The 14,971-nt window shown below is 39.2% G+C and overlaps 1 protein-coding gene across 5 annotated transcripts in view; it reads right to left on the bottom strand.

Annotated features, from left to right (window-relative positions):
* LOC137256364 (RNA-binding protein Musashi homolog 2-like) overlaps window positions 1-14,971 on the bottom strand; it is an 87,836-nt gene that overhangs the window by 49,656 nt on the left and 23,209 nt on the right. For all 5 annotated transcript variants that reach the window (XM_067794208.1, XM_067794194.1, XM_067794183.1 and 2 more), the window contains exons 6-7: window positions 14,177-14,269; window positions 681-729 (exon numbers count right to left, since the gene is read on the bottom strand). In XM_067794208.1, coding sequence (XP_067650309.1) covers window positions 681-729; window positions 14,177-14,269 — 142 coding nt within the window. The remainder of the gene's footprint in view (window positions 1-680; window positions 730-14,176; window positions 14,270-14,971) is intronic.

Genomic DNA, 14,971 nt, shown 5'->3' with positions numbered 1-14,971 from the left:
AACCGATTGTGGAACTCCCTCCCAGTGACTTCCTTGCGTAACCCCCAAACCAGGGCAAACAAGGGTTATCTTCCCTTGCAACTGACCCTTCTTTTTGTTCCTGAAATTCCCTCTGACATTTACTGAAATATTTGGGGATAGGGGTGAACATTTGTCCAAACATCATCATCTGCCTCCATACAACACTGGGGCTCAGAGTCTGGCTTGTCTTACACAAAAGCAACATCCTGGTCTCTGCCTTTGCTTTTCTCAGTGTGTTTAGTTTCAGTGGGCGGTTCCCCCCTGCAGATGCAACTATTCGTGGGAACTTTGTCAGGCTGGGTGAGAAAGGTTAGAAAAATGTCTACATCAGAAGCACATTTTATTCTAATTTTCATTCTTCAGTCCAGGGTTTCTATTAATGGAGTGTAAAATCAGAAGTATCTTACCTACACAACTGATAAACCTGTCAGCAAGGGACGAATGATTCCGGATTTTTCTCATCAAATAATGTATGTCTTAATTTTTAGTGATGTTGATGAGTGAGTTGCTGGATAGAAGTGATAGCTGTCCCTGCCACTGCCGAAATGATATACCCCTCCCTGTTTGCGTGAATAGGACCTCCTTATCCCAATCTTACTAGCCATCTTGTTTATTTATGAGTACCCATGATGCAACAGTTGCTATGTTAACACACAAACCTCTGTGTCTGTTGGTTGTCTTGTCAAACATAAGCATCGCGTCTTCAATCTGCAAAATATAAAAGACCACTTATTAAGATTCTGAATTAAAGCTTGAGTGTCTCGCAAAGCATAAAACATATCACAGCAAGTCAAAACATCCCTTTGCCAAAACAGATTAACAGATTCGCTTCCCTAGATACTCTCTGTCATTAACACTTAAGCAGTATTTGTAATGGGGCCATAAAGATAAATAATACACTTTGTGCTACAATCATCAACATCTACCAAACAACAGAAACTTTACAAAATTTATCTGGTTATTCAAAACATTTTGTTTAAGACTTCATTCAGCAATTCTTATGCAGTCTGTAAATTATCATGCCTGGACCTCAGAATCCTGTGATTGACAGTATAAGCATTAATGTATTAACTTACATACTATACGATGACATGCGTCAAGCAAGTCACCTGATCTTGTAAGTCATCCCTTATGAGAAGTTGGTAAAGACCAATTCTAGCCCAGACCTTAACAGGTCTTTGAAACAAGCACTGTATCCACTACTGTGATGGTATATGTTCTGTTATCATGGTATTTCAAAAACAAGAAGTAACAGAGTACGGTTTTAGGAATATTCCACCAATATCACAGAAAGGGACACCAGAAATGGGCTTCACACATTCTACTCATGTGGAGAATGAAGCTCATTCAAAAACAATGTATCACTACGGTATACAACTGTGGTCATGTTCATATACCCATACCAATCCATGGCATGGTAAAAAGAAATATTTTATTGATAAAAATGAGCAAAAACCATAAATAACAGGAACAACATATTTTTTAGTGCATCTTCATCATCAGTTCAAGCTAAGAAATATTTGACCTCTAGGCAAGTGGTAGCAACCTTCAAATTCTTACAGATTTTTCTTTCAATTCAAGCTTCCCATAGCTTCCCATTGCCTGACTGCACAGTTATAGGATAATTGTATGTCAGTCATAATGTAGGTCAGCCCACAAGCCATGAGACATAGAAAAGTTCACATTGTAAGTGGCCTCAGCAAAATTTGAATCCTGTGGCTGATGTTCAGTCGATGGTAAAGTTCAGAAGAACTACACAGCCAATAATTGGGGAATATGTCCCACATAACTGGTGTATAACCGGGTCAAATGTACCAATGACTTAAAGACCTTTTGATTGAATGATTACAATAATTTGTTGCCAGATGTGTTAAACGCTTGCTGGAGCTTTCATCCCAGGAGATGGGAAAAGTGACCCATCCTATGACATCCCATCAACTACATTGTTTAACACGTATCAACCATAGTCAGCTTATTGGCAGAGGGACCAGCCAGTTGTCGTCATATTGGATGTGTAGGGAGAGTACTAATTCTATAATTCACATTTATAACTGGCCCCAAAACTGCCATACACAATAAAATGGAAATAGTTAAATATTTCACCCAAACAAATCCCATAAGACTCTTCCTCAAATGGTTTAAGGCATAGCTGCAAGTACAGCTGACAACTTGGTGATAATTTAAATTCACAACTAATATCATTGGTAATCCTGAATTATTAACCAGATCGGAAAAAAGTAACAAAGGTCTACGCTACAGCTCAACAAGTCCCCATAAAAGACCTAGCTCAAGTCCTCATTAAATTCACTGACAAAGATTTGCTATATAGGTAGAACTTGTGTGTCCTCAGTCTGCCAGCACCTTGCCATATAGGTAGGACTGTATGTCCTCAGCCTGTAAGTACCTTGGAAGAAAGGTAGGACTGTGTCCTCAGCCCACCAGTACCTATCTATATAAGGAGGATTGTGGCCTGAGATTGCCAGTAGCAGCCCCCATCATCCTGACTGTATGTTACACCATAGTCTCAGCTTCCTAATCAACTCTTGCCTAATATTCTGTCTGGCTCTACACCAGGTGGTCATATATAATGCATGCCTCCTCACAGGGTCTAACTACTGCTGGAGTTGCTTGGAGCCTGTGACCTCCAGGAGGACAGAAAAGGAAGGTTATCTTCACCAAACATTCCATATGAATCTGACCATGTTATACCATGGCAATCCCGCTGTTCAGCAGTGTGTTTAAAATGCCATGACAAGTCACCCTATCAGCTTTCAGTAACGCTTAACAACATCCTGCCGTGGACATAACCTTGAACTAGTCCTGCAGGCGGTGGTATACCAGTGTATATCCCCACCTACGGTTTCCATTAAGATGGACAAATTTGACTTCACTGCACCACAACTAACTTTTCAAAGTTCTGTTTCTGTTGAATTTCTTTGGGTACACTTTTCAGTAAATTTCTTGGCAAGTGTTCTCTAAAGGTGGAGGTGGATGCCATGTTGGCTTGTCTGTCAGTTCGTGTGATCAAGATAGTGGAAGCCTCCCCACAGTGCTTATTGTCAATGCGTAGGTGTACCATTCCAACAAGAATCTTGGTGGTGTTTATTTGCAGCTTGAAGTGCAGACGCATCTGTTTTCAAAATTTTCTATTTTGAGTAATAATACTCATTTATAAAATTGTCAAATTTAAAACAAAATGGAATAATACTGTGATTGCTTTACTTTGCATTTTTGATCCATTGATTACTTTACTCGGTCCTCCATATCCCACAGCACTTGACAGAGTGGGATCTCCAAATTTTAATAATACCTTTCCAATTGATGAATGAACTTCAAAATTGCCTTTATGGCTGGATGGGGAAAATTGTCAATGTTATACTGTCCTTTCTCAACATTCACAGTGAAGGCGACACATGAGAAATAATTTGCCAGCTCACAATATTCCATTGTTTCACTGCACTGTCCAAACAACCCGTGCCAAATTGGATGGATAGACAAAATTCATCTTGGACTTGACAAACTCATCTACAAAGATATTTCCCGATTTCCCGAAAAGACAAACACAATCCAGCTACTAGAGGGCAGCACTGTTGTGTTAGTATGCTGGCCTTCCTCTTGGTGTCTGAATTAACGAACAAACTTGGACTGACAGCATCACCACCTTTATTGACCTCCATGCAGGAGAGCGCCCAGGAGCCAAGATATTGTTCGGGCAAATCCCCAGAGAGAGACCAAAACAACCCTACCATATTAAACTTCCCACCACAGTCAACAAGCTGAGTCCTTTGCTAACAGTGTTTATTCAAAGCTGATCTTTCAATTACTTTCTACCAAGGACGTTGGGCTGATTTTTTTTCCAGCTTCACAACATTTAATAATGCTCTGGAAAAAAGTCAACACTGACAGTCAGTCAAGCATAATGTTCCACAAACTCATTTCAATATCACACAATCACATATACCTGTAAATATTGAAGATTACAGACTACATAATTAATTTCAACATATTTAATACTGCTCACATTTGGACATCAAAGTCACAATAAGCGTAGGATCGGAGTATGAACAAATCCATCCCTGATAGTGCTTAATCAAGGATCTTTTCCATGACAACACTATTCCTACATCGCATGACACCAATGGCAGGCCTGTGACAGATTATGATGGATGAATCCCTCTGAGATCTTCACAAAGCCCAGCAGCACACTCCACATTTACTGCCATTTTAAACCAACAAGAACAAAGGCATATTCATAAGGACTGGATCGGAGGAGACAGTTGTGACATAAAACTGACAAAGTTGTCATGATATCTACTTGTCCTGATGGGGTCATGGAACGATGTAGAGAAATAGGGAAGGATCTTGTCACCAACTGGTTTTAGCAGCTGATATACCAACCAACACTGACGCAATCGTTTTGTCAAATCATGCTAACAAGACACGATTACAACAACTGGAACACAACTAGCCATCTTATACAAAGCAGTTTTAGTGCCAACACCGGCTTCATTCAGTTTAAGGTAATGCTTAGTCTCTGAGTATAAATACAATTTTTATAGTGTTAAATAAATTTCATGGAAAAGGACACCAATGAGATGGGAGATTCAGTACCTGGGAAATCTTGTTTCCTTGCAGGGAGGGCTAGGTAGTAGAGAAAATATTTTGGATAAGGGACAGTGAGACACACTTTGTTCAGGCTAAAGTATTGATGCAACGAATGGACAGAGCATTTCAGTGTCCATGTCCGAGGTGAGATAGGATTACTGCAACAGTGAAACTATTTCAGGCATGATATATCATGCTGTGATGATTGTCTGAACCCTCTGATAATGCTACCCTAAGGTTACCCTACCATCACAAAGTCTTTAGGAAGTGAAGGGATATTTTAACATTTCTAACGACTATGAACCTTAATGTCATAGGAATCTACCAAAATACATACATACATACATACATACATACATACATACATACATACATACATACATACATACATACATACATACATACATACATACATACATACATAAAAAAATGATTAACCGTCACACAGAGATAATGCAAAAGAAACCTATTCTTTCCGAAAAATATTTGTGTGCACTATTCAATTGTGCAATTTTCATTATATTCTCATCAAACAAACTAGTGGTTAACAGCATGACTACTGCTTGATAAAGCAAAAAGCCATAGAACACACATACCTTTAACCATTCTTCCCCATATTAATCTGCAATTTGACAAAAAATATGAGTACTGTGCATCTATTTTGCTGTGAAATTCCCAAAGGTCTGTTAACATGGAGATGAATGCAAAATTAAGCGCTCTCATCCATTTCGAGAACATCAGGGATTGACCGAGTGAACCTGATCTACTCCCACAATGCACCTCCCCGCCAACTGCCATGTCAATTACTGCTATTCCAAGAAATGCTGTCATTAGTAGAATAACATAAATAACCTTCCACACAGATAGCATCTCGTTTTTATCCCCATTGTGAGATTGTTTTTTACCCAGGGAATTTGTAAACAATACTACCTTGCAGATTACTACATAGCCCAGTTACACTATTGCCACACTGAGGTATACATCACACAAACAAGCGTTATGAATATGCTTTCATGGCAACGTGGACAGTTTGGGGTGTAATGTGATGATCACCTTCATTCAAGGTCAAAGAATCTCATGTTAATATTCTGATTGCCATTTGACACCACACTCAGCAATACTCCTGCTTCATGACATGGTCGGAAAATAATTAAGTCTGGGTCACACAATCCTGTGATCAATACTGGAAACAACACTGGGTATGAGTATGCATTCTAGCCAAAATTTGACTGGTGCATTTGTTTGTGGATGAAATATCAACCCCTAATGTTTGAGTACTTAACTTGCCATCCTCCTCAAAATATATCCAAGTCAAAGAGTCTCCAAAACAATCCTATATAGCACATATATTCTCACTAGTTTATATATTTTAATGTGCACTTTAATCCAATTTCAGTTATTCAACAAAGACAAATCTGGGATTAAAACTGCTTCACAGTATTTGAACTGAAAGTTCACCTTAAACAAACCTCGCAATTTGTAAACAACATATCTCACAAGAAGTAGAATGGCGTTACACTAACTACAAAGGAACTTCTCAGGTTGTTTTACTTCCTAAAAGCACAAATCTTCCATCAAACCAAATATTTAACATTTAATTGTGAGTTGTTCAGTTGAACAGAACACAGAAATAAAAACATTTTCTTGGATGTTGCGAGTAGATTTGTCATAGAGAAGTTTTCCATTGATCCATCACAGAACTGGTGTGCGTTCCTAGAGAACTAGACGGAGACGTACAACCTGTCACTACAGGCACAAAAAAACAAAATAACCAGGCACTTCAAGGGGCATGTTCCAATCTTAACCCAAATCTCACAAATTTATGCAACTAATTTCCCCTCCAAATGTGAAGAGCTCCAATCATTGCAAGCAGTAACAAGGCAACAACATTCAATGTGTTTTCTACCCTCATGTATAAAAACTTGCCACCTCTTTCCAGCAGAGGTAATTGAATGATGAGTGTTGGTTCTAAACGACTGCAAGGAACATGGAAGACAATCTACTACACTCCCCTACAGGCTGACAAGAATTAGCACATATCATATACATAGCATTTATTGGGAAACAAATGAAAGCATTGCTAATCTAGCAGCATTCCCATGCTGATTATTGTGATGTAGTCGTCATGGAGTAATGGGGAAACGACACTAGGCCAATAACCCTCAAAGGGTCTCCTATTTATTGTCTCAGCTAACGTTAAACAGCTCTCACACTCGCACTCAATCCATGCTTATCTGGCTTCCCATCTCTGTCTCATATCAAAATGATCTTTTTCAATGCCATCAAATTTATCCAATGTCAACATTGACCATAAATTACAAGAAACCTCTGGAATTAATGTAACTGTATTATATAATACCAATTTGACAAAAATAAATTTTATTTCAGTGAAATCCACTTCATGATTATCTTATTTTATGACATTATAATAAGATTATTAACTAAAAAATTAGCATTTGTAAATTGGGCACTTTGTCAAGTAATTCTGAATTCCTATGGAATCATGCCCATATCGATTATCATTATTGCATGGCAATTTTAGATGCATGCTTCATATCTCATAGCTTCTATGTTTCCACCCTGTGTGCTCAAGGACAGGATATTGATCAACTACAAAGAATCTTGATCATTTATGAATATTCGGAAAGGGAAGAACAGCTGCCTCAAACTAATATATAGAAACGCACACAGCATGAGAGAGGCTGCACTCCTCGTGGGTAGTAAGCCTCAGACAGATGGACCTTGCATGTCCTACAGGGAACAATTCAAAACTTAAAGATCCAAGAATAACAAATGTTGGCTACCAAATCAAAATCACATCAAATCCATCATGCACAAAGCATTAGTGTTGATTTAGACATGTAATGTGCATGATGATTTTCTCCACTTATTTACCAATGATTTCTTCAATAATCAATGCTTTAGCAGCACAGACAAGGTCAAAAGAGAGCGACAACACTACATGAGAATTTCCTTGTATAATGTTTAATAAATTACTTTTTCCTTCATCATTTTATCCCATGGAACAAGATATAAAAAGGGATAAAAATTGCATACAAATTTATGTTTTTAGCACACAAAGGAATGAGTAAATGATTTTATCGCCATTATTTAGGAGCATAAACATGTTTTGTGCAGGAGGGTCAAAATGTCATTTGTAAACTGTCTATGCAAATTATTCACAACATCTCAAGTGTTGTGATTCATCTCCCAGATGAATTTCCGACAAACACATTGTAGACATCAATGTCATGTGGAGCCATACAAAACTAGCCTACGCTAAAGTCTACATAGGAACTGACTGCCGCGGGCAATTCGCTGCATGGTGCTTGATAAACTGAGGTCAGACTGAAACTGGAGATAGCTTATGATAAAGAGGCAGTTTACATCAACCCATAAACCAGAAAGATGAAACAGGACTAAGGTTTATGATGACAAATGTGTCCCTTGAGGGGTGTGACCCAATGTTACCCCCACACAAGGCTGTGGGATAACCTTGTCCCTGTCCATTCATGTGTCGCTTGAGGGGTGTGTGACCCAATGTTACCCCCACACAAGGCTGTGGGATAACCCTGTCCCTGTCTGTGTCCATTCATGACTAGCTTGAGGGGTGTGTGACCCAATGTTACCCCCACACAAGGCTGTGGGATAACCTTGTCCCTGTCCATTCATGTGTCGCTTGAGGGGTGTGTGACCCAATGTTACCCCCACACAAGGCTGTGGGATAACCCTGTCCCTGTCTGTGTCCATTCATGTCTAGCTTGAGGGGTGTGTGACCCAATGTTACCCCCACACAAGGCTGTGGGATAACCCTGTCCCTGTCTGTGTCCATTCATGTCCCTGTCTGTGTCCATTCATGTGTCGCTTGAGGGGTGTGTGACCCAATGTTACCCCCACACAAGGCTGTGGGATAACCCTGTCCCTGTCTGTGTCCATTCATGTCTAGCTTGAGGGGTGTGTGACCCAATGTTACCCCCACACAAGGCTGTGGGATAACCCTGTCCCTGTCTGTGTCCATTCATGTCTAGCTTGAGGGGTGTGTGACCATGCAGTACCCCAACGTTAACCCTAGGCTGTACAAGACTGTGGAATAACCCTGTCTGTGTCCATTCATGCAGAACTCACAACTCGCTTAACTTGAGCTTTACGGTTTATCCGCTTCCATGATAACAAGTGAACCCAATATGTCGGAATATGTGCCATGTTCAACCTTAACATTTTTTTCAAAGATCACAAGGGCAATTTCAGTAGCATTTTAGTCCTATTTCCTGCCCGCTCCGCCATACTTCCCTCAGTTGTAATGGTTTAACTGCTGCCACTGATCATGTTTCCGTGGTGACACTCGATATGAGTGAGAATATAGACCATAGGTATTAGAGTGTCGCAGAGCACTCCTCCCAGCATGCACTCCTCTGACCTTGCCACTGTTGTTCATAACTGCTGTATTCAACAGCTTATCACACCAGTATTAATAACCAGTACAAACATACCTTCACTTGCTTTATGCCTAAGCCTCACAATCAGCCCATTATTGTTCAATCTGAATTTAGTCAACTCCAAGAATGTGATCAAGAAGCTCCAATGACGCATGGGCACCTTAGATTGGCAAAAACCACTGGAATTGAACAAGGATCTTTTTCAAAGTTGTTTTTTTTTTCCCTAAAGTTCAGCAACTTTCCCTCCAGCTAACTATCCCCACAATGTACTGAATAATTGATAGCCTAAAATTTGAAACTTATTTACTGGTGAAGTATTGCCTGAAGCCTGGTTCCCACAGCTCGGACCTTCTTTGTAATATTGATACTAAAACCCTGATTACTTCTTATAGTCAAGCACATTCTCCCTTTAAAGTGCTCCTCAAAAGTGCTCCTCACACAGAACATGCGGTTTGTTGCACATTACAACAAGATACTAGCAACCCCCTTCTGTTTTCACCAGAATAGAATTCTTGATTCTACAAAATGCCCTCATGGTACAGGCTAGAAGACCATCACTGAGCATCATCTGAAACTTGTATGCATGACTAAATTTAAGTCATCAGTGTTCAAAAACAAACATGACTAAGCGACAATTTCCATTCAAAAATACCTCCCTCTCAGCTTGATATTGGACCAATCTGTTGCCATTCTTTCCATATGAGGATGTGTTATGATTCCAGATGGGTGCCCTCAGTCTCACCCGTCCCCTGTATTATTACAACATGCCGGTCTCTACCCCCAACATACACATACACATGCTTTCACAATAACTTGCCTGCCTACTCAATGCAGTGACCAAACCTTTCCATAATCATTTCACACCCACTCCCCAAATTCCATCACTTGCAAAAAAACCCTTCCCTTTCAATTCTGAAAACATCACTATTCACTAGCTACCTACAATTTACAGTTTCAAACCAAAATAAAGGTTCCTCGACAACTGATTCCCCAAGGGACAATACACTGGAAGAGCTGTTATGTCAGTGTCAACATTCCCGCCAGGTCCCTTGATGTCCATGGTAACATCCTTCCCTCTGGCAGAGAAACAATCAGGGGCACTTGCTGCTAGATCACTTGAAGGAACATCTAACCCTCTGCCACCATGGCCAGAACATCACTAGCCTAGGGTCTTCTGGTCATCAGAAGCTAATCACACCACTTCAGGAGACAAGAGCCGTAGCCTCAGTCCCTTGTCCAAGAATACCATTAAAAATGTTATGTACAAAATATTCATGGCAATACCAATATGTCTCATTTCCACGATCATTTACAAGAACAAAATTACTGTATTTCCAACAGAACTTAAGTTACGACATCTAGAAGTGAAAGTGACTAAACTCTAAAGTCATTCTGAATAAAATTTGTATATGATTCAAATTCCACCATAACAATGTTTAATGCATAACTATCACATACTGTTGACACCAGGTGTTTGAAACAAGGTTAGCTATTATGTCCCCATTATTTTTTTTTAAAAAAAACCCCACCAAATTCTAATTATTATCCCCAGTAGAGAGTATGATTTTCCAAATTTGATGAAATATATGATTGCCAAACTTTGTGAATTTTGAGATTGTGTTCTAAAAAGAGCATTCCTTTCTGCATAAACTAATGAGCGTTTTGCTCATCAAATTAGAAAATTCCTTTGAGGAAAAACAACTTCCTCTGAATGGGGCAACTCCCTCAATGGTGTCACTTGATTGGCTGTCCGTGACGGCAGTGTCGAGAGCACAGTGCAGCGTACAACTGCAGCCACTACCTCCACTGATAATGACGGAAGACAGAAGAGCGAACATGGGCCTACATGAAAGGACAACAAAATGAGTCCAAGATGGCCACCATGTTGGGAGTTTCATCTCCTGAGCTTGCCCAGGCGGCCATGTTTGAAGTGGTTGCCCCCTGCAATGACCCAACAACATTCAATCTGGGCATCCAATGACGGCCAAATTAAATCGCAGCCCGAATTCATCACAAGCCTTGGAGTCTGATTGAGCATAGAGGAGGGTTGGAAATCAGGCAATTCAAGAAGAACTCTCACCAAGTGTGCCATCAAGTTGAAACTGAATGATCAACAAAGCTCATGGGACAAGCAAACTGAACGGAGTGCTTTCCAACTAATCAGGTCAGTGACAAAAACATGTAATGTCCTGACTGGTTAGAAAGAGAAAGATAGCCATACAAGTAACCATTCTCCAATATGCTTGAGTCAGCTCTCTCCACCATTATTTTACAGACATTGGCAAATACTGGGAAATTATGTCATTTAGGTGGCTGCTTAGCTCGTCGAACAAGATTTCATTCACAAACATTTTTAATCATTCTATCTCTGCAAAATAAAAACTCCCTGATCCTGTCTTCTGATAGACATGGTGATTGATGTGCATATCACAGCACAGATGGTGAATGCCTTCAGTCCAAAAAAATTATGCTACTTCTACTACAGATAAATCTACCTTCTTTCATGACAATTTATTCCCCACATCTTCATCAGGCACTGCGAAATTCAATCTTTCCGTCCAAGTATCGTAGCTGACAAAACAAAACTATCGCCAGCCACATGGAAGCGGACACTTGTAATATAGAGCGTAAATACAAAGGGAGATAACTCAATAATGACGGGTCAATCAGACTCTTAGATCAGCCTCAGCGGCAGCTATGATTGAAGAAAACCAATATAGGTATTGACTAGCTGGAACGTATTATATCATACTTGTACCACACATCAGAACTGACTGAGCAATGAGAACACTCCAATAAAAAAAATGTGGGACGACAAACCGCCAGATCACAGCAAACATGTCAGTCAAACACAGCACCATCACATAACCATTTCGCCAAAGAATACGACAAGGCCAAATTGTTTTATCAGGAATTCCCAACCTGAGTTTTAAGTTTGCATGAGCAAGATTGCCTTTCCTTTGACTTGCTGTACAGGGAACTGCGCCGAGTCCAACCCATATCAGGGGGAACATCTAGCGAAAACTGCAGTATCAAGAATTTCACGAGCTACCAGGTTTTTGCAGCTCTACAGAAATCGGAATAATTGCATTTATTGATTCAATGGAAAATGCAGTGAATCAAATCCACTCTGGGGTTTCTACGCTGATCCACTTCTATTTATACCTCAGAAGGAGAAGATGAAAATTAACTTTTCCTCAGTAAATAATAATTGAATTCAATTCTCATTCCGCTCAATTGATTTTACTTCACTGTTGCTGGTGCAATGGTAGTTTTAAACATCTGAAACTGTTGGTAAATTACTCGAAAGTTGACCTGAATGAAATTTAACATTTTTTGAAGCCAAGATAAATTAAATTATCCTGCAATTGAACTCAGTTGTTGATTTATGTAATGTCTAAATGTCAGTGTTAATCCACGGAGAACTGTCACTCTCAGAGGTTAAAACAGGGGACAAATTGAATTGGAATTGTAGTCTTATTGACTGGCCCCGTGGTGATACATCGGTTACAATTCACCAGATTAGCTGTTCAATAAGAAGTCAAAATTAGTAGAGTCACCACTTTTGCCTCATGTCCACTCTGACGTACTCTGTGTAAGCCAAGTAGATTTAATTGAGCAAATAACTGTAATAACTACAGAGCATCCAACATTTTGGGGAGATACCCATTTGCTAGCCCTTGGCTTGTCCAAATAACTGAATTTCATCTTTGCCAATTTAGATGCAAAATGGATGTCCGTGAGTGAATAAGTTACATTCCTGAAACAAATTAGCATGACTGTGTCTAGAAGTGTCCCTTCTGTGTTTCATAAATCACTTAACAACAAGCAAAATTCCAAAATCCAACATATGCAGGAGGCAATTAAACTCTTTCCAATTAAATTTGTTTAAAAATCATTCCTAGAATTCAAAAAAGAATGTGCAATTTGAAACTCAAAGCTGTGCACTTGACCAAGCATATCTAACTTCAGCTTCTTACAGTAAGGCACTGTTCTCCCACAAAACAAGTAGTCATGCCCTGTTGGTGCTCTGCACACACAATAGAACCTCTGTACTTCAGTCAACCAATCAGGCAAAAAGATAACTGACACAATAAACTATTTACCCTAAGACAATATATAAAAACACATATTCTAACTGGAAGTTTATGACGGAAGCATAAACTAAGTGCCTTGTATTTGTCACTGGAACTAGAAACAGCCTTGTCTACTTAACTCCAATGTTTTCACATTATTCTTTTGAAGACTACTTTCCTACTACTTCTCACAATGAAGGTGAGACTAACTTTATAATACAGTGAATGACTTGTTTCACTTCTCATATATATTGATTTTTCCATGAGGTTGGGCTTATCATGCAGTGTTTCAATTAATCCCAACTTTCAAGGCCAGAGGTAGTCTATCGTAAAAACATGCAGTTGGGTTCCGTTACCTTGCGTGACTCCATTACTTCTAATCAGCACCTAACAATCACCTGTGTTACTATAAATAAAACATGCACAGATGGCAGGACCTGCACAAGCCTACATTGATGTTAGTCTCAAGAAAAATATTTACATGTCCACAATTAAATGCTGTTTCGAAATTAGTATTTCTATTATTTATAATTTGTGGAACTGTTTTTCAGATAAAGCTTATTAAGTTTAGGAAAATGTAAAGATCTCAGCCGCATCCCAGAGCAGATTTCAAGATACCTATATATATATATGGTAATTCCAAACCCTACATTTTACGATTCAATCGTAATTATCTAGAGAAGATATTACAGTCTCCAAGTGATATTGCAGCATGTCAGCCTGATGGGGCATCCTACATTTTACCACTTTTGTTTCTTACGTGCTAAAATCGGGCAGTTGTCTAAGCCTAGTCTTTATTACCCAGAACAAATAACCAAAATCAGATAAAAGATATTAAAATGTGCAGACTTGTCTGCAATCTACCATCCAGATGATATCCAAACATTTATATATACAACATATATATCACATTATCAAACAAAGGTAGTTGATAGGACAGTTGGATCAGGATGGCAGAAAAAGACACCGCTGGGACTAGCCGATGTGTAGGGAGATTCATCACTGTCTCCAGAATTAACACGCTCGTTCTGTACTCACATCGCCATATTTGGAGAAGTAGTTCTTGACATCTTCGATTGTCGTTGAGGCAGATAAACCTCCCACGAATATCTTCTTGGTTCTAGTCACCATCTGAAGAAAGAGAATTCATCCATTAATGTCCAATTAGAACTGCATCAAGAACATCAAAAGAGCTGACTGCCTGGTGGGTCGGAACCAAGATAATGTACAACACCTACAGACTTTTGCTTTTCGCTCCATGTTATTGTATTTATGACCACTGTCCCTGCATTATGTTTCTATATTATACGTCAGGGATTAATCCTGGCTGATGGGGCCTGTTGTGGTCCTAATTCAGCAGCAGAGTCAGACTCTCCAAATTGGAATAGAAAATGTTCCAAGACATGCAAATATACTTATTACTACGGCAATGTAGGGGTGAACTGTACCAGTAGAAAGGAAGAGGGTTTACTGCTCAGAGTTACATTATTGCACTGTATACAAGCCATCAAAATGCCTACGAATTTACAAAATTACGAACAAAATACCAACATCTTCCCACTGGCCTCCTGAGGTCTTAGCTTGGATTCCCCAATAATTCCCCTCTCTTATTACTCACACACTGGTTCTAAATACAACTCAAGTGTTCAAAGAGATTTTCTTTATTTCTCTCCATAAAGTATTTCTAATGACAGTTCTGAAGATAACCAGGCAATACTTTATATTCTTTTGAAAAGATTTTGTTAAATTTGTTCCATGTGACTAATTCTGAACACAAAGTTATCAAACAGACAATTCATGCCTAAAGATTTAGTATTCAATTATGGCAGCTCT

This window comes from Haliotis asinina, chromosome 1, assembly GCF_037392515.1.
Source record: "Haliotis asinina isolate JCU_RB_2024 chromosome 1, JCU_Hal_asi_v2, whole genome shotgun sequence".
NCBI lineage: Eukaryota > Metazoa > Mollusca > Gastropoda > Lepetellida > Haliotidae > Haliotis > Haliotis asinina.
This window is presented reverse-complemented; position numbering and strand designations above follow the sequence as displayed.